Source organism: Physcomitrium patens, chromosome 23 (assembly GCF_059467195.1).
Source record: "Physcomitrium patens ecotype Gransden chromosome 23, ASM5946719v1, whole genome shotgun sequence".
Taxonomy (NCBI): domain Eukaryota; kingdom Viridiplantae; phylum Streptophyta; class Bryopsida; order Funariales; family Funariaceae; genus Physcomitrium; species Physcomitrium patens.
In genome coordinates this window covers 14,654,303-14,674,112 of record NC_143432.1, presented here as the reverse complement: position 1 = coordinate 14,674,112, position 19,810 = coordinate 14,654,303, and the positions used below count along the sequence as shown (strand labels likewise).

At 38.9% G+C, this 19,810-nt stretch overlaps 2 protein-coding genes and 1 long non-coding RNA gene across 26 annotated transcripts; 2 read left to right on the top strand and 1 right to left on the bottom strand.

The window, feature by feature from the left end:
• Positions 1-1,897: 1,897 nt before the first annotated feature.
• On the top strand, positions 1,898-7,172 carry LOC112275882 (protein NDL2). 3 transcript variants are annotated; one of them, XM_073530545.2, is made up of 10 exons: positions 1,898-2,474; positions 2,906-3,005; positions 3,116-3,302; positions 3,442-3,502; positions 3,642-3,806; positions 3,950-4,009; positions 4,150-4,341; positions 4,464-5,659; positions 6,233-6,389; positions 6,669-7,172. In XM_073530545.2, the coding sequence occupies exons 1-8, from the start codon at positions 2,391-2,393 to the stop codon at positions 4,686-4,688; spliced, it is 1,074 nt and encodes a 357-aa protein (XP_073386646.1). In that variant the 5' UTR covers positions 1,898-2,390; the 3' UTR covers positions 4,689-5,659; positions 6,233-6,389; positions 6,669-7,172. The 3 variants fall into 3 exon arrangements, with proteins under 3 accessions (XP_073386646.1, XP_024362366.1, XP_073386647.1); XM_024506598.3 differs by having other exon boundaries at positions 6,229-6,389; XM_073530546.2 differs by having other exon boundaries at positions 6,229-6,490.
• Positions 6,525-18,928, bottom strand: LOC112275880 (uncharacterized). 22 transcript variants are annotated; one of them, XM_090246853.1, is made up of 18 exons: positions 18,879-18,928; positions 17,883-18,145; positions 17,453-17,580; positions 17,150-17,284; positions 16,753-16,924; positions 16,448-16,616; positions 16,066-16,196; positions 13,333-15,965; positions 12,837-13,130; positions 12,325-12,642; positions 11,663-11,786; positions 11,133-11,211; positions 10,487-10,627; positions 10,155-10,336; positions 9,823-9,925; positions 8,591-9,568; positions 8,221-8,427; positions 6,525-8,098 (listed from the first exon to the last, which is right to left on the bottom strand). In XM_090246853.1, exons 8-18 carry the CDS (start codon positions 13,481-13,483, stop codon positions 7,367-7,369), a joined length of 3,309 nt encoding a protein of 1,102 aa, XP_090102979.1. In that variant the 5' UTR covers positions 13,484-15,965; positions 16,066-16,196; positions 16,448-16,616; positions 16,753-16,924; positions 17,150-17,284; positions 17,453-17,580; positions 17,883-18,145; positions 18,879-18,928; the 3' UTR covers positions 6,525-7,366. The 22 variants fall into 22 exon arrangements, with proteins under 22 accessions (XP_090102979.1, XP_090102978.1, XP_024362362.1 ...); XM_090246852.1 differs by having other exon boundaries at positions 18,802-18,923; XM_024506594.3 differs by having other exon boundaries at positions 13,333-14,059; positions 14,161-15,965; positions 17,883-18,894.
• LOC149986585 (uncharacterized) lies at positions 17,547-18,246 on the top strand. The gene is made up of 2 exons (XR_016500430.1): positions 17,547-17,671; positions 17,827-18,246. It is a non-coding gene; the product is annotated as an uncharacterized LOC149986585 (long non-coding RNA).
• Positions 18,929-19,810: the final 882 nt, after the last annotated feature.

The window sequence follows — 19,810 nt, the reverse complement described above, 5'->3', positions numbered from 1 at the left end:
TAGATTAAATAAAAAAACAGATCATGATAATCCAAAAAACAAATATCAATATTAATAATAAATGCTTGTTAGTGGGCTCCATAGAAAATATTAGTATTGTTGTGTTCCTATCATTTTCACACCAAATAAAGTAACGTATAAAATATTCATGAAAATTATACCACAATAATATTGTATAAACATTTTCTATATTCTTCATAATACTTTATTTCTTTTCTTTTTGTGTTTGGTTCAAATTTCCATTTAACCACAATATTCTCATTTGTATGGTTTCATGTGATGAAAGCAATAGAGTTTAATAAGCTGTTGAAAAGAATAGACATAATTCTTTTCAATTTTTATTTATTTAGTTCAAGAATGGAGATTGCTAACAACCATCCTGAATTTGATTGAGGCCAATGCACCACCAACAAAATGTGGGCAGAGGAATGACCGCTTTTAAAGAGGAGGGTGACCATTCCAGTCAGGAACTGAGCTTGTGAGTCCTCTTGGACATGCACATTCCGACCAGAAAAAAGCATAATGCTAATCTAAACCATGCAAAATCCACTGCCGTTATGGGACACCCCTCAGGTTCCAGAAGTTTTGACTGGGTTACAGGCTGAATGAATGAAAAAATATGGACGAATGTGTGAAGATGGATGACATTCTGCATGACCCACATGTCCAAATCATTGCTTCTACACACTCCCTACAACATTACATTTGTTATTTGTTATTTTTATTTTTCACATCTCATGCTGGAATCTAACATCAAATTTAATTCAGAGAGAAAACTGGTGTCCACCAAAGAATGCCTCAGAATTGCCTGGGTCTATTCCCAGTGTACCCTCATTTTCCATTCCAGCCGAAACTATCCTTGTCATGTACCCAAGCTCTTACACACTCCAAGAAATGTGATACAACCAACTTCCACCTGCTGAATGCAAAGGAGGAGGTGTGTCACAAGGAAAGTGCTTGAAATTTCTTCAACTTTATCTTCTTAGATGCATTATTTTTGGAAGAAATGAACTAGGAATGTCAATGATGGGGAGGAGCAGAGACAACATGGATTCATGGTTTCTCATTCTTCTCTTCTATGACCCTCTATTGCTCCTTCTTGTGGTGTTTTTCTGACACATGCATCTATGTTATAAGGACTTCAGCACTGTTCCTCTATCTTGGAATAGGCTGGATGCTTGGATGCCTGGATGCCTTTCTAAATGAGATGAAATATTAGAATTGTTTAATGGGATCTTCAAAAGACTGCCCACTAAAGTCTGTTTCAAGGCTTTTATTATGATCCATGTACTCCATGTTGGTCAATCCATGACACCTCAGCTCCACTGGGAATCCCAAAACTTTCAAATCCTGCCAAATGTTTCAAAATGTGGGACCCACATGGCAACCAGCCTGGAATTTAAAAAAAAACATAAACATACATATGAATATACATAGAAAGCCATTGTTTAGAATCCATTCATTACAGTGTCCTGCAACAGGACAGTGAAAGAGTATTATAAGCTGGATATTAGGGCTTCTTCTCACCAAACTAAATGTATAATATTTTAACACATTCGAGGATGGCTTTTTCTCTTTTTTTAAGTTTTAGGTCATATATATATATATATATATATATTACTAGGGTTTATACTGATCCATAACAACGCAATGAGAAGAAGAAAAGAAGGGCGAATAAAAAGTATGGAACCAAGCACAACGTGAGACCTTCCACCTCGCAGCTACAGGTGATGAGGTCTCATGGCCTACCTAGCTCTCCCTACCTAGGTTGGAAGGTTCGGAGACAGGAGGGTCGGAAACCCTACCTCATGGTTGGAAGGTTCGGATATAGGAGGGTCGGAAACTATACCCCAGGGTTGGTAGCGGTGTCGCTTAACTGGCGAGCCAGCCGACTCTACGAGGTCAGCACCCGCACCGCGATTGCTCCTCCGCTCGCCGTCCTCGCCATCATCCGCGTCAGAGTGCGCCCAATTGAGCATCAGCAGCGGTAGCCCTCAGCGTTGCTCATCGACGCGCTAACTCACAGTTGTACCCCCTAATTGACATAAAAAAAAATGGGGCCAAATCAAGTTATGGTAGCTGGGTGGTATAGGTGTAGTTTTGGTTTTCTTCCCCTGATGGCTCAGATGATCCGAGCAATCGTCGTCATGAGGTTTTGGGATTTTCTTTAGGGGTGTTTGGGGTGCCGAGTTGGTGGAAGTATTGTGTCGGTGACAGATTTTTAGGCTCGATCTTCGGTAACTAGAAGCTGAAAGAGGGTGTGTGTCTGTCTGTCTGTGTGTGCGATTGTGGGGCTTCGTGAGTGAGGAGGTGTGCTTGACGTTTCTTAATTTGGTGCCAAAAGAGTGAAAAGAAGCCTGAAAGGTGGATGTTATGAGCTGAAAGGTGCGATGGTGTTTTCGCCGCTTGAAGTGATGGAGGAGGGACTTGATTCGGTTGCTTTGGACATGGATCTTGCACCTTGGGATGGACAGGTATGGTATTCCCTTGGGTGCGTGTAGTCTGTGGGTTTATACCGAAGTTAACACGTCAGTTGGATGGGTTAGACACAGCACAAATTATGTGTACAAGGGATGACGGATGCATGACGATCGTTACATTCCGTTGTTAGATCTTTGCGTTTGGGGTGCGCAATGCGGAAGATGTTACAGGAGTATGAATTTTGCAGTCTACCGGCTGTTTCATTTTTTTGATATTGAGGGTGTTGAGTAGTAGCGTTTAGAACTTTGATCAACCGGGAGGTCCTGCTCGAACGAAATGTTTAGAAGGTGGCACAGTTGCGTTTCTTGAATAGCGCTTTTAATCCTTCCTAGAGCCGAGGGCCCAGCGAATTGTTCGTATAACTCATTACTGTGTCGTGTATCAGGGGCCTGTTCGCTTTTACTGACAATTGGTACGTTTACAGGTGTATATGGTACCCACATCGTTCGGTCAAATATCCGTTACCGTTTGCGGAGATCAAGACAAGCCTGCTCTCATCACCTACCCGGACGTTGCACTGAATTGTACGACTCGAATTTCTTTTCCCGCACAAACACCCATACACACACGACATTGGCTAATAAAGTTCCAGTGAGTATCTGCATTAGCTTCTGACACTGAAATCTGGATGCAGATTTATCTTGCTTTGAGGGGCTGCTCTCTTGCCCCGAAGCTGAATCGGTGCTCTTTCACCATTTTTGTATTTTCCACATTGACCCACCCGGTCACGAGTTTGGGGCACCCGAAAACGCTTCTGAGCATTCATCACTATCCGCTGATGATTTAGCTGATCAAGTGGCTGAAGTCTTGGATTATTTTGGGTACGTTCGTCAGAATCTTTAGTTTTGTCCTGTATCCTTTAGTTTTATTTTCTCTGTCATTTGCAGCATTTTATGAAGGAAAACGTGATTAGCTGAGCAGTTAGGGGTAACCATTTCGATTATGTTTTGAGAAGTGCAGACTGGACGAGGTCATCGGTTTGGGAGTCACTGGTGGAGCATATATCCTGAGTTTATTCGCTGTGCGTGTTTAAACCACATCTTTGATTTTCCTCTGTTTCGTTGAAAATGTCTGCAACTTTTAGAACGCCAGCGATGTTGCTAGTTACGCCAATTTTAGTCTGAATAAAGTCTCATAAAAAATTTCTTGGTGGTGCGCAGTGCAAGCACGCAGAACGTGCATTAGGGTTGATTCTAGTATCACCTCTTGCCCGAAGTCCATCGTGGACTGAATGGCTGCACAATCAGGCTATGATTAGCCTCCTTTACTTCTGTGGCATGACCGAGTTCGTCAAGCAAAGGCTTCTTCAGCGTTACTTCAGTTCGGTGAGCATTCTTGTTTATCAAGCACGAATCGATTTTTTTTATTTTTATTTTTATTTTTTTTGTATAGTTGATCTAATGTTAGATGCTGAACATTCCATTCAGGCTATATAGAGAAATAACAGGATTTGAATATCATTTTCCAGGGAGTTCGTGATGCTGCTGCTTCTGTAGGAGGGACATACAAGCTAGCAACTATCCGCGGGGTAAGCGACATTAGTTTCTGATGAGAACGAATGTCTGAGGGCAAAGCAAGTGCCATCTGCTTAGAGAGGTTGTTTTGTCCTCTTCTGCACCACTTTTCTTACTTGGGACCTGATCGTCGAGTGTTTCGTGACCTGTGTAGTTCATGGACCAAGGACGCAGTAAATGCTTCATGCATTATCTGCAAGCCATTCATCACAGGCGGGGCTTGACTGAGGAATTGAAGAAATTGAAGTGCCGAACCCTCATACTAGTTGGTGATCAGTCGCCCTTTCACCCGGAAGCTATGCACATAAGTGAAGTCATGAATAGACGTTACAATGCGTTGATTGAGGTGAGATTAACCATGCCACTCTTGGTCCTACAATGCAGCACTCAAATTTAGTCTCGTTTCATTCGCTTGGATGTTGTGAAATAAATGGTCATCTGACTGCCTGTCCCATTCATGTTTTTCAGGTTGAAGGATGCGGATCTATAGTAACAGAGGAGCGACCGCAATCTATGTTGGTTCCAATCGAGTTATTCCTCATGGGCTATGCTTTCTACGAACGGTCATTAAAATCTGCGCTTTCTAGTCCTAGAAGTCCGTTGAGCCCACCCTGCATGGCTCCTGAGCTCCTCTCTCCGGAGAGCCTTGGATTGAAGCTGAAACCCATCAAGACGCGCGTACCTGTGCATTAGCATGCACTACGTCAGTGTAAACATTTGATACATAATTAGGTGTTAGATAGTCTACAACCATTCTCTGAGCATTATGCTTCTTATCATTCATTGCCGCCATCATGCACCATTCCTGCAATGTTAGTTACTCAAGAGCTTAGTTTTGCACATTACGAGAACCCAATATGATGTGGCCCGAACTTCCCCACTCTGCCTGAGTGATGAGATTTTACAAAGTGACAGCTGATCCAAGTTTCATTTACATAAAAACTTTGTACATTAGAATTTTACCCTCCACTTGGATGTTCTGAAACATCTACCAAAGTGACTACTGTATTTAGGATGGTTAACTTGCATCTAACTTGGATTGCATACGTATGAAATTGATAATTGGAGGTTTGCAAGGTTTACGCTGCAAAGTTGCTAGCCTCAAGTCCTACCGATTCATTCCAAAATCCCCTCAAATTCTACTAATCCATGTGTGGAATTCATCTCTTTGATTCGAGTCGTTTGGGAGTCTCCCTCAACTATTACGTATCAGGAGGTTCGCTACCATTCTCAACTGTCAACAACTGCTTTCTCTGTCCCATTCACATCCCCGAGCGGACGAAGTGCACGCTCAACCGTTACACATGGGGCAACTCAAGGCCGCAGCACATTGGCATCTTTTGGTAAGCCCGCCAGTATAATGGGATTTCAAAACAGAGAAGAACAGTGGGGAGACTGACCTTGCAGCCCGCCAACAAATCGCCAGAGAATCAAATCGAAGTGGTGGAGCAGTAGCGCTGTTGTCCTGGCGACAAGATGGAAACTGTAGACGTGTGTCAGAAGTGCGTTAATTTGATGGAATCAATCTACTGGAGTCAAATGAAGACTCGCGCATACCGCACGCACTGCCATGACATCACCTTGATTGTGAGCAAATTGTGGCCGACTTTAGTGGAAACGTTACAAGAGCGGAATCCGAATCTGTGCGACGTTGCCGGGGCAGAGTAAGTACTTTTGCATTTCACCGCATCATGTGATTGCCTAAATAGCATGTACGACATTATACCTCTCACGCAAACAAAGGGTTGTCATTGAAAATAAGAATTTCGTGTGACAATAGAATCTTGGAATATCTTTCAATAAGTTCACGGCATCCTCCAGAAAGCGCTCCTTACTCTGTCTAGGTCAGTAAAAGCTTTCAGTGGCTAGAAACACAATGTACGAAATTAACCAACTAACCAGCCAGGTAATGTGCATATGAGATTAGGTCGTCCAATTCCTGGCAATCTCAAATTGTGCAGATATACTCCGTTGCCATTGAATGAATATTCGTCTTGGCCCTTTCGCCCTGAGCTGGCAAATTTTACCACATCTATTGTCAACTTCAGCTTGTGGAAATGTCGAAGTATGGGACTATACTAGTCTGTCGCAACAGATTCCTATGTACATTGATCATTCTCAACTGCAACACCAGAGCATACTACACTTCGCCCAATTACTAATGAGATTTTATTTTTCTTTTCCCATTCTTATGGATTGGTGAAATCGTGAAAATGCGCATGAATGTGGATAGGCAGGAAGGTATTCGGTGGTCTAAAAGCAGAATTGGAGAACTCATTGATGATAGTGAAAAAGTGCTGCGCGATGAGACAATTTGACAAATTACTCGACCATGGTGATACGAAGCGGTTTCTTACCATATACCGTGACAATCTTTTCTTGCGATCTCGTGAGGTGCGAATTTTTTCAATCTGCATCAGAGTCTATGATATTTATCTTACGCAATCAGCCCTTGAAGTCTCCCATATTGTCACGCAGTTAGCGAGCAACTGGAGGTACAGCAGCTCCACTAATCAATGGAGCAAGAAATTCTAAGAAAATAATCTCGCATGAGTATCAATGATTATTGAAATGTACTAAGATACAGAGATATCCATAGGACGTTTTAATCTCTGCACAATGCTGCAAACTATAAACAAAAGATTTTACTAACCTTTCAGTGTGCTGCCACAGGCACACGAGTATATAATGCACGTGTGTCCACCCAAAGGTAGGAGGAAGACGGCAGTATTGACAACTATGTTATCACCGCCAAACTCAGATGGTAGCGGTTTTGATCCTACTAGGCGGTTTTCCTAGAGTGAGAATGCGAGTATGACGATTACTTTCATGAAACAATGTCCATGACAAGATATTGAGTCCGTCACACATAGCTGAATAATGTGTTATCTCCCAACTACTGTACATTCAGGCCGAACATGATGACTGGAGAATCCTTTGCGCATCCGGTGTAGTTGAAGTACTCCGGTCGGTGTTCCTAGTAAACAGTGGTTCATGCTTTTCAAGATAGTCCAAGCTCGCTCGAACACAGTAAATCTCGAAGTGAGTGGAGAAGACGTGTACACATCCTGCCATGTGACATGTTCCAATGAGGCAAGAACTTGCTTGTCCAATTCCTCCTTTGCATCCAGCAACTTCGTCTCCAAAATCAATTGCCCAGGAGCAGACGCACTTTGTGGTTTCGACCAAAAAAGGATCCCCTCAGCGAGGTTCATCACATTATGGCGGCAGCAGGGTTCACAAATTCCAGGTAATTGCATCCTCATGAAAAGCTTTGATGGCTTGCTCCGAATGCTAGCGCTGAAGAGGACGAAAGTAGGTATATAATTGGTACTACAGAAGATTTGCTGCCAAAAAGGGCGATGTAAGCATTAATCCACAGGGCTGGGAACGAGGCTGAACCATCCGTTCACTGGGTCTGTCTTAGGGCCTGCCATGGGTATGAATGGTAGAAGATCTTGTTGTACCCGTTGATCAGCCCCACTTCCTGTAGAATGTAGCGAGCCTTCACTTGCAGAACGAACGATGCCTTTACCAATTTTACTTGGCTCCTGGTTGGCCGAATCTTCCAGAGCTCCCTTGCCATCTACTTCATGGTCGTTTAAAGTGCATTCTGGAGAGTCTAGTTTTGACAGAGCCTCGGAAACTGAGTTGATGCTAGAAACATTATGCGGGAGACATGAGAGATGTGAATTCAATGCCGAACAAAATGTGCAACTCTTGCTTCGAATCATAGATGCTGCAGCTATAGCTGCGGCGGCGGCTGTAGATTTCCATTCGAAGCTCTCTTCCCTGACTTCTTGGTCTCCTTTTAGCTTTCGGGTCCTAGGAGAATCGAGTGTCGAGAGATGTTCATCCATCTTGTAGCTTGATGCTGAGGCTGAGCGAAGCAATGACGGGGCAAACTCACTTCGTGATGTTTCTGCACACTCTGGAATCCATCCTCGCAAACTTTCTCGAGAGTGATAAAACTCCCAGGCTCGACAACTGCCTGCAGCTGCTGCTAGTGCAGCTGCAATAGACTCTCTGTGTTGGACTTCGCACTCTTGTTTGTGTCTTTCTTCCCTTCGTAGCATTTGCAATTTGAGCTCCTCTATTTCCGCCTGCGTCCACAGAAGAGAGAGCACGTTTATCTGGTAAACCGAGATCGATGCATCCAATTGAAAAGTAAATGGTGCTCTGAACCTTCCTTAAAATGTTGCTACTGATAGACGACAATTCATACCTGTGCGGTTTCAAGCGCCTTGCTTTGAGACGAAACAACTGCTTCCAAATCGCGAATGCGAAACTCCAGCACCGTCTTCGCATTCTCAGCTTGTACACGTGCCCTTATTTGAAATTCTAATGCGTGGGTCAATTCCGTTACTTGAGCCGAGTTTGCATCTGATTTTTCCACTTGGCGTGTAGAAACTAACATTTCAAGTTCCTTCACCTTCACGACAGATTCCAATCAGATCCAGTAAGCACCGTTCTAGATAAATCCCAAAAGATTCAGATTTTCAGAGTACTCTAAAATTGAACTATAGAAAAAATTCAGAAGAAACCATTACATAGTGAAGTAGCTGACTAAGTCAAAATGTGTAGCAATTACTAACCCTTTGCATATGAGCACGAGCAGCTAGTCTTGCCTGATTCAGTTCTATCTCAATACGATGCACACGATCGGATAGTTTCTCCTCTGTATTGCCGGAGAACTCGATTGCAGTCTCCCATATATGATCCTCTGCTTTGGATTCCAGGGGAGAGTTAGGTTTCGAGGGAACCTCAACAATAGGTCTTGCACTTGTTCCGTCTCCAATGGAGTGCGTTCTTCTCAGAAGAACCTGTACCCAGGGTGAAGACTCGTCATCCTTACCATCAATCTCTTTCAAAATTTTAGATGATCCTTGAATGTGCTTAATGCTCTGACCTCCAGATATCTTTGTTTCGATGGAAAGATGATCAGCAGGTCTTAATGATGATACGGTACTTGCTGCGCTTCCTTGTGGTTTTGACTGAGATGCATTAGTCTTTGGAGAAGAACCAACAGCTGCCGTCCGCTTTCCGTCGACTCTTATCCACTCGTCTAGATTGTTGCAAACATTCTCCGCTGAGGAAGGTGCAGAGGCCCCAGAGCTGCAACTCATGGTATTGGTGACAATCAGTGGGGACTTTAAGCTTGATTCTTTCTCAGTTTTGAAGAGGCCCCCAAGCGTATCGTTGTCTTGGCCTCCTCCGCAAGAAAGATGTGTACTTTTATCAGAAGCAGAATCCTCCTCATTTCCCAACACAAGATTTGGAGAGGGTTGCTCCATTGCAACTTCTGACCCTGGAGATGAAGATAAAACATCCACAGAAACGGGTTCATCACCAGCTTTCACTGTTGAAGTCAACTTTGGAAGCGCTTGCTTAGCGAGGTCAGCCTTTTCAACTGGCTCTTTCTTCCTCCTTCCGTTCTTTTTCTCTCGTGCCTGCCGTGTGCTTGACTTTTTAGATGTGTTGGACTTATGCATATTTCTGTCTTGTTCAAAAAGGTTGAGAACTTCCATCTGCCGCATTGCAATCTCAGATTCCAGCATTTTCCACCTTTCCTCCTAAATGCATGTATTGAACCAGCTGCTTTAGAATCGAACTTGTCGCGACGAATAGTCTGAATGCAAGTCATCAGCCATCCTTGACAAACCGTAATTCTACTTAATTGCAGAATAAAAAAATAAAGAAAAAGGAAATTACATTGTGAAACTTATCTTTCACATATTTATATGGGCAATAAAGAATGGGATGACCAAATTCATTGATTTGTCTCAATGTCTAGGCAAATTTAAGAGCAGTTTTTTGCGTTCAATACCAGTAGCTTAGCAGCTTCACTGTCTTTCGGAGCTTCTTGAAGTGGCGTTCGACCTCGCCGACACTTTCGAGTGACATCTGCCCCTTTTTCCAGCAAAATTCGTCTGTGAAAGTGGCCAAAACATCTTTGTCACGCAAGAAACCCATTGACATAAATACGTTTAAAATTCATACTGTAACAATCATTCGAGATGTCCTTGTAACGCAGATGAGAATGTAATTGACCCTGGTTAAATCTGACTTAAAGGTCCTTGTTCTGCTCTTGTCCCACTCTCCATTTTTTCCTCCAAATGAGGGATCAAAAAGGACAACATGGCTGAAGAGAATTCTTACAGGCACTCGGCAGAGTTGTTTCGTGCTCCATGATGAAGTGCTGTGAAGCCTTCGCCATCACCAGCATTGATTTCAGCGCCTCCATTCAACAAAGATTCTGTAGCTTCTACGCAGTTGCGACTGACAGCGTGCATAAGAGCGGTTTTGCCCTCTGAGGTCCTTGCATTTACCTGTGCGCCGGCCTGAATGTATTGCACAGGAAAGAGGAATGCAATTCCGTATTTTCAAGTCAGATAATTTATATGAGAAAAAAAAGATCTACGGAAGTTTGCACGGACGTCTCGACCCCTTTAAGAGTACAGTACGTGAAGCACAGTGTGGGAAATGCTTACCAGAAGAAGAACTTGAGTGCAATCAGCATTACAGCCCTCGGCAGCAGCAATGAGAGGTGTTACGCCCCCATGAGATTTTGCATCCACCGAAGCTTTGTAACCGAGAAGAACTTCCAAACAGTCGGAGTGACCATTGTATGCCTGGCCATCAGAAAACGAGAAACCCCGAAATTCTTTTTAAAAATATATATGTAAAAAGAAAAGAAAAAAAAGAACTTTCAGTAAATCATACCTAAGAAGCAGGATATAGTTTAAATCTTTGATGGTGAAATTCGGACTGCTAAGCATAGTGATCGCTTTACGCCATCATATCACACAAATCATGGGGTACAAGTCGTCATTCGCTGCAACCATGCAAGCAAATGACAGGGATCTAATTTATGAGACACAAATTCATATATTGGCGGAGTTAGGCTCACAAACAGTGGTTCAAAACCTCACACGGATCTCAACCTCTGGTACCTGAACTTTTCGAGAAGAACATAAACAGTTGGAGTGAAGACCAGAATTGTACTCAGAGTAGAGATCTAGAACGTGAGTAGTCTCTTCTACTTCAGGAAATTAAAGTGGTGTGCGAAGACTGAGTTCTATGATCCTACTAATCACGCAAGAACCAGTCAAGGATGCAAGGTCAAGCAACACTTACTGCAGCAATGAGTGCTGTAACACCCACACGATCTTTGGCATCTGCATTGGCTCCATGCTTGAGTAGCAACTGGACACAACTGTCATTTCCCACCTCAGTCTTCACATTGATCCAACATAACGCCTTTCAAAGCTACAGCTTCATCGTAACATCTAAGTGAGTTGACTAAGGAAAGATTTCAATGTAGAGGATTTCGGGATGAGTTTCTCGCCAAATATACGATGGCGATAAAAGGCCATCTGTTTCACCACCATATCCTATATTTGGTCTCAGAAAAACAGTTCAATCCGACATGTTGATATAATTCACTACAATTTACGCAGACCAAGTGTAGCAAGAGGAACCAGTGGCATTCCAGGTTGGCACTCGAGAGATTTTACACGAAACTCGCTACAGAAAGTATTTGAACGCTCTTTTCAGGCCTACTCTATCTTGATGTTTTAACACATGTCCCGAAGATGGTATACACTTGAGAGCAAGTGAACAACTTAGTAATTTGAACATTAAGCCGCTGAATAGCGAAAACTTACTTGGCAAACCCGCTGTCAGCTGCTGCCAGAAGGGGTGTCGCACCATCTGGGTCATGGGCATCTACATGCGCACCGCTGGACAGCAATAGCTCCACAACATCGACGTGACCACCTCTGCAGGCCACTGCAAAAATCGGCTAAACTGAGGTTCCCTCCTTTCCGATCCTTTATATTCAATAGATTTGTTACTACTGCACTCCCTTGCCACTGTTAACCTACTCTCAAATTAATGTTGCCAAAGAGCATCTGATATAGAATATCCTGCAAGAGATGATCTTTAAATGAGAGTGAATAGTTGCCGTTTTTTAGTGTTTTGTTCCAGAAACTGGACACTGCGTCTCCTGAAACTTTCACAATAAATCTCATATTTTCAAGGAGCAAACACGATGCAAGCCTCAATACCGCGTAATTCACCAAAAATTGTGCTACACTCTTCATAATTTGAGAGACTCCTTCAGTAACCATAAAAGAAAGATGATAAAGAGAATTATTGAGTTCACAATCCGAGCCACTACATACATTATATTAAATACCTACAAGTTGAAGTTCTAACAATATTCACATAACTTACTGCTAGTAGACTTAGATGAGACGAGAATCAGAAGGAAATCAGGATTCATGAGGAGCAATGTCTTCGCTACAATTTTGACAAAAGTACAAACCTGTGAGAGCGTTCTCTAGAGCCGCCGAACATAGTGACTTCTTTGATTTACCAAATTCGTTCGTAGCGATTGAATGGGACTCGTAAGAATTACTCAGAGTAGGAGCTGAATGGGAAATTTTTGACAACTTGCGACTTCTCTCTTGTGCAGCATTGTCGACGCACTTGCTTTCTGCTTCAGTCAGTAACTGTATGGTTTGGTCAATGTCTCCTCGAGGAACTTTCACCACCTCCTGCGCTTGATTACCGTCATCACGGATTTCCCCCGCTAGTTCTCGAGGAGTTCGCCCTGCTCGTTCGCGAGCGAATACATTTGCACCTGAGAGGATAGCGCAAACAGGAACAAGACAGTCAAGAAATATGTCAAATTATCAAAGAGACTGGGATCAATAATCTGATACTCGATTCCAATCACACATAATCAGGTCAAGTTCAAGATTCAAGATTTCTAGCACCAAAATTTACAAATCATGCAGTAAAAGAATAACCAATGCGATAATTCAGTGAGCTTGCCGTGATCCAGAAGAAGCTTAACGCAGTTGCATCGGCCATAGCCGGCTGCCATGTGCAAGGGAGTATAGCCATCCTTATCACGAGCATGTACGTCTGCACCAGCATCCAACAAAAGACGCGCGCAATCTGCTGGAACCATTCCACATGCAAAATGCAGAGCTGTTCGCCCCTTCTCATCCCGTGCATTCACTCCCCAGTCCTGTGGCTCCGTATATGAGGCTTTCGTTGAGTCGGTGCTTGACGAGGATGGTGGTGTTTTGTGTACTTTGCCATTTTGGCTTCCAAGCCCCGGCCCTAATCAATTTTCAAAAGAGTCTTCAGTTCGCGACGTTGTAAAGATCCAAAAAGTTGTACCAGGAATCGATAATTCGCTGAATTCTGGATATGCAAGGCTAAACGTTCCATGTAATCCAGCACGAGCTCTAACACAAGGAAGAATGTCATGAAATAAGGTAGCTTGGAAAGTGGAGAATTCCTAAGGAAATTAGGCACTAACCTGTTCCAAGACCAAGCGGCAGCATTGTGGACGGCGGCGATAACTGGCGACAGGATTGACTATGTCCAAGTTTCCTCTGCACAACATGTTCCTTCGTTCGCGACTTGGAGTACATTACTCCGCTGCTCATTTCCTCCCCGGTCCCCGGCATTCAAGGCAGTACGAGCAGATTCTTGTGTTTAGAGATTGAACCACATTCTTGCTGAAATGCTAGACCAAGTGCTTCCTAGATAAAGAGGATGTATGCTATTCTGCAAATCTACAAGGGCGGCATCTCATACGTGCATTGAAGCAACCCGCGTAATCTAAACCTCACAAATCAAGAGCAATTATCCATTATCTGCTCCTACTCTGGACAAGCGCAGGGGAAGAGCTATTGTCAGGGCAGCGCAGAATAGCACGGCATTCGAGCTTCGCAGACGAGCTGAAACTAGTCAACAACACTTGGCACAAGAAATTCTCTATTCCACAAATTTAATGGCAACTTTATCCACAGAAACTTGTTGAATGTCTCGTCACAACACAATCATAATGTACAGAAATTTCGTCATCACATATCATCCCCTCCAAAGGAACTGCCAACCTCGTCTGAGAAAAGATAGAATTCTAGCACCTACGGATACAGCATCACAATTCGTAGCTCGCGGTTCGAGAGGGACGACACTGCCACTGTCAACAAGGTTTCCTCAATGGCATCTTCAATGAGAAAAAAAATACCGCCATCGTTCTGGTCAAAGAAACGAAACCTTCAATCCAAATTGTGCGCAGAAACGCAATTCCCACCGACAGAGAGAGAGAGAGAGCAGCGAATCACTTAGACTTACATACCATTCGTGGAGCATCTCTCGGTCGCAGATTGTCCTCGTGATTGCCAACGGGAAGATCTTTCCCCTCTGAGCCACAAATCGCCGGAGCATGCTCCAAGGCCATGGAGAATCTCCCACTCTGGCAATGGCCAGGTTACAAGACAAATTCTGCCTGGAATCTTGAGACTGTGCAAGACGGTTTTGGCGTGGAATCAGGGAATAGTGTGAAGCTGCTTTGGAAAGCAGGTTAGCAGTGGAATCCTTTGTGGGTTCGTTTCAAAATATTAATTCGAGGTAAGATAAAAAAGTATATTCATGTAGAATTATCCAAAACAATTAGGTTGTCGTTTTAGATCACTTCAATCGAAAAAAAATCAACGAGAACGAAAATGCTTAAGTTATCAAAATAAAGTGGTAAACAAATTAAGTGAATTTATCTTCTACATTATAGATAGATAGAGATTTCTGTATTACTATTCATAAAAAAGAATTCCATTGTTTTATAGTTCAAAATATTTTCATCAATTTTTCTGCATTTAATTCTATTACTTTTCCTTTAAATTTCAATTCTAACATTTCCTTCACCAAAACATTGCATCAAACATGCACATCCCTAATGTTGAGGCTTTTAAAGGTATGTCTTCTTTTATATTTGCAAATCACCTTGTTGCATTGTTAGCAGGTCAATTTTTTTGCTTCTTTGTCCAAATTGAATATTTAATAGTGTCTCATTTTTCATAATTTTTTTTTTTTAGAAGAGCTTCTTCTTAAACTCTGGAATTAAATACCCTCTAAATTTAATTTTCATATTGTTCTATCATGTGCTAGACAAGTATTTCTTCCCACACCGCATTATAAAAACATTATTTTACCTAACATCAATAATTAATATTTGTTTAATTTTTTTTACTAATTAGTAACTTCATTGTTTGTAATAGAGAGTGACATTAAATTTGTTATCTTATCAGCTGCCTTAACAAGAACGATTTTCAACAATTTGCAGTCATATAATAATGTGATACTGAAATTGTTGAAATAGGCTTTATTATGATTGAAGATGGTAATCCTTTGTTCACTACATGTTCAACAGTCAAAACTAAAATGAGATATTTAAAATCCAAATATTGCTGTTGATCCAACTTTTTATTTTTAAGTATCAACTAATTAACACATAACAGTTTTCTTCAAATGTATAAATCAACCCAATTTTAAGACTTTCATTATGAAAAATAATGTAATTGGGACCTCACAAATTCAAAATATGTCTACAAATAATCACTGTTTCAACCCTTGTAAGTATAATTTTAAATATTTCATACAAGAACGTCTAAAACTTTTACAAGAATATGTAGTCACTACCAATAAATTTCCAACCATCAATACACGATACTTCAACCATAAATTAGGTTTGTTAATTTTCTACATATATACATGTATATGTATATATATATATATATATACATATATATATAATGAAAAAGGTGAAAGTAAGAATAAGGATCAAAACAAAATAAAATAAAACAGCCTTATGAATTATCCATGTGCCTCTGGATTTAAAAACAAATCTTCCATATCAAATTTACGAGCTTGTAACAAGCCATCAAATTGTGCTTCCAATTCCACTCCAATGCCACATTTTTTGATATGTAATTCTTTCATTTTTTTCTTTGCAACCAATGCAGCATATATGGTCTGTCCTTGAGCAGGACCAATTCCTGGATTGGCTGAGATATCTAAATATTGAAGTTCTGATTGTGGTAAATGAAGCAACTTTGTCAATGCCTCCACACCTTCCACACTAAATCCAGTTGCTGACATACTCAACCTCTGCATTAAACCAACTTTTTATTGAAAGTTTGTAAATATATATATATTACAAGTTAATAACTGGTAGCCGATGAATACAATGAAGCATTATTTTTCAAACCTGGATAACTTGATTGTCCATCATATACTCAAAAACACGATGACCACCATAATCTCCAAGATCATTCAAACGTAAATTCAAAGATAACAAACTCTTGTTTGTAGATAGAGAATATCCTATGGCTTGTGTTCCTATTAATTGAAAATGTAGTAATAAATATTTAGAGAAAGAGAGAGAGACAATAAAAATAAAAATAAAAATCAAGCTCGAATATGATGCCTATTTTATACAAAGTGAATTTTTTTCAATATGTGGTTCATAATGTTGTGTCAATGCCTTAAGTTCATAAACAAGCTCATTGTTAATTAGCTGGTTATTACAATGCATACTTATTATTTTTAAATAAAACAAATAAAAATTTAATATTTTTTATTTGATGTACCCATTTTTTTAATTTGATTATTGCAAAGGTTGAGAAACAAGAGAATACAATTTTTTGCATTGAGCAGTCGAGCAAGATGCTCACATCCAACATCAGAAATCATGTTGTGTGAGAGATCCAAATTAACAATTGTAGGGTTTTGAACCATTCCATCCACAAGTGCAAGCACCTGTGAGTGAAATCAGTTCAATTTGATTAACATTTCCTATCAACCATTCATAAAATCAACTATATATATATATATATATATATACTTAGAAAAACTAAACTTAAAAGTGCATGATCAGTAGCTGGTGGGATCACACATGATCATCACAAAGAGCATTTGAAGATAAGTTCAGCTCCGTTAAGGTGTGGGTAACAGAACAAAATGCCGCCATAGAAATACAATCAGAATTAAGCATTCCAATTTTTTTGATATCATAACTCATACATGCATTTGGATCTCCATATTCAATCTTTAATGTACTTAGATTCCTATGTGTCATTGAAATGTTCATTTTTTTATTCATGGAATAAATTCCTTACATAATTTTGATTCTTTATACATGTAAATATATACATGTTATTATTTTTACTTATAAAATATGTCTAGTGATGCAGTATGGAGATTTTAAAGATCTCTCAAACAAATCTGATAGGTTTTTAAAAATAATTAATGAAATTTAACCAAGCATTCTTGAATGAGACATGTGAACTTGCCATTGCAATTCTTCATTTATTAGAAGTAACTGCAAATGTGAAGGAAGTTTTTGCAAATTGATATTATGTACATAAGCTGCACTTAGTCTTAAGAGGTCTTGCAGATCTTTCTTTAAATCCTTCGTTAACTCGTAGCTAGCATTACATTAAAAAATGATAACAAACATTAGTATAGAAGTAGCAACAAAGCTTATATATTATTTATATGTATTTCACTTAAGTTGGGTTTTAAAAACACTTTTTCTAACTTCCTTTTCTTTTTATTCAAAAAAATTTAAAAATTTAAAAGAAATATAAAACCACCTTTCAATAAATTCACTCAAATTACGTTCAAAATATAGCTGTTTCCATGAGTCTCCATGACAAGCAATATCAACATTACGCCATCTAGAAAGTGATCTTCTCTTCCAATAACTCTCTTCTGTAATCAACTATTCAATCAAATATCACATTAATCAATGAAATATCATTGATTGTGCCCAGGACATTTTTATATTTTCATATAAGCAAAAAACTCAAATGGTATGAAATAATTTGTTATGATTTATAATTCATTTTGTAGACATGCAGTTCTAATAGTACCGGAAGAAAAAAAAAATAGAATATGGTATATTAAAATTGAAGACTGCAATATTAAAGCATAAAACCCATAAAAATTCATGTAAAACCTTGTGCAGGCACATCAAATTAAGACGTTCATTTGTACAAAATTATTTCCATACAATCACCTTACATCGGAAATAAGATCTAATGGTAAATCAATTGGTAATAATGCAACAATGCGCTCCCGAATTTCTTCAGGCATATCAGCAAAATATGGGTAATCTTTGTAGTGAAGTGCTTTAATAGGCACAAGCATATCAACCAATGTGGGTTGAAAATAAAAAGGAGGTATTGGCACTTCTTTCTTCCATATTTCTTCTTTTGTTTTTGGAGATGAAGAATTAGATAGGTTTTCAAATTCTCCTACTTTCAATTCTTCTTTTTGCCCCTTTGCTTCATCCAGTTTTTCCATATTATTTTAGGTTTGTTTTATAATTCTAAAACCTCATAAATTCTATGAACAATTTCACAATTTCTTGTTTACATTGGCCAAGTCAATTTGAATTTCACAAAACCAAGCATGTAGGATACATCTATCCTCATGTATTAACTTTCTTTTTTAACATCATGCATGAAAAATGAAAATAAGGTTTTAACTAAAACGTTACAATCATAAATTTTTCTTACACTGCTGTAAATATTCTTTGAAAAGAGATTCAAAAAAATATAAGTTCATCCGATTTTTATATTTAAACAACTATAAATCTTTACTGAAGTTGAATTATTTTTTTTTTCATGGAATTATTTTTTTAATTTTAGAGCCAAAATACACACATATATATACAAACACACACATGATCATATTTCTCAAAATACTTAAATTTTATCGTAGACAGTTATTTTTTATTTTTTATTTTTTTTTCCCCAAAGTCAAACAATTACACTTGTGATGTTTTTTGAGTGTCTAAATCTCTTTACTTACTGTGAAGAAGTTGAACCAATCAGAGACCTTTTTGTAGGTGTGCAATACACTGCTATGAATGCTTGTACTAGTTATAATGCAAAATAAATATTTCAATACGTAAGGTTTATGTGAATGTGTATAAAACCTCAAAAATAGCATATTCTCATTCAATTTTGATGAACACATTATTTTTGGTATTTTACAAGCGTTTTAAAGACTCACATTTGTATGAAATTTGCTAAGCTGCGAAGAATAACAGTCATTGATAACATATCCAAGAATTAATAAATTGAAAATGTTAAAGAAAAAAGACAGTATAGGTCAAAGAAAAAGAAAAAAGAAAAGTCAAAGAACAAAAGTAAAGTTTGTAACTGCAACTAAATGGCAGTGTGCTGAACCTTTTAAGTTTTCATCGGAATGCAAAAGAAAAAGAAAACACGAATTGATATTTCTAATGATCATGAAGAAGTAACTACAAGATGGAATAAATAAATAAATAAAGACCAAAAATAATCAAAAGGTGGAAAGAATTAAAGAATTATGGGTTGGTTGATATTTCCTCAACCATGACCACCTACAAAATCCATGATAATTTTCTTTTTAATTTATTAACTTCAAAAGAATTAAATATTTTTTACACATACTATATTTAGAAATATTTGGGATTTAAAAATTTTAATGAATTATTTGTAATTCAAAGGATATATCAATGTTATACTCTAGATTTCTTTTTCAATTTCTCTTGCTTATTAAAAAAAAAAATACAATGTATGTATGTATGAATATATATATATATATATATATATATATAATTTCTTATAATAATTTTCATAAAAAACCCTATCTAGATTTATCCTGGCATTTGATTTATTATATAATATACATACAAATATTTTAAAAAATATTCAGTTTTAATATTAGTCAATGATAATTTACATGAAACTTAGTTTTGGTATACTGCTCAGCACAATCAAAGATATGAATTCAATTAAAGTAAAACCTTATATTATTTTTCTGTTTTTAATCTAAATAATCCATATTTTTTAAACACAAAATAAGGGTATATATATAAATTTGTGATTTTAAAAAATAAAATCATATGCATGATATTATTGAATGATTTTTATAATTTGATAATACTTTGAATTTAGAAT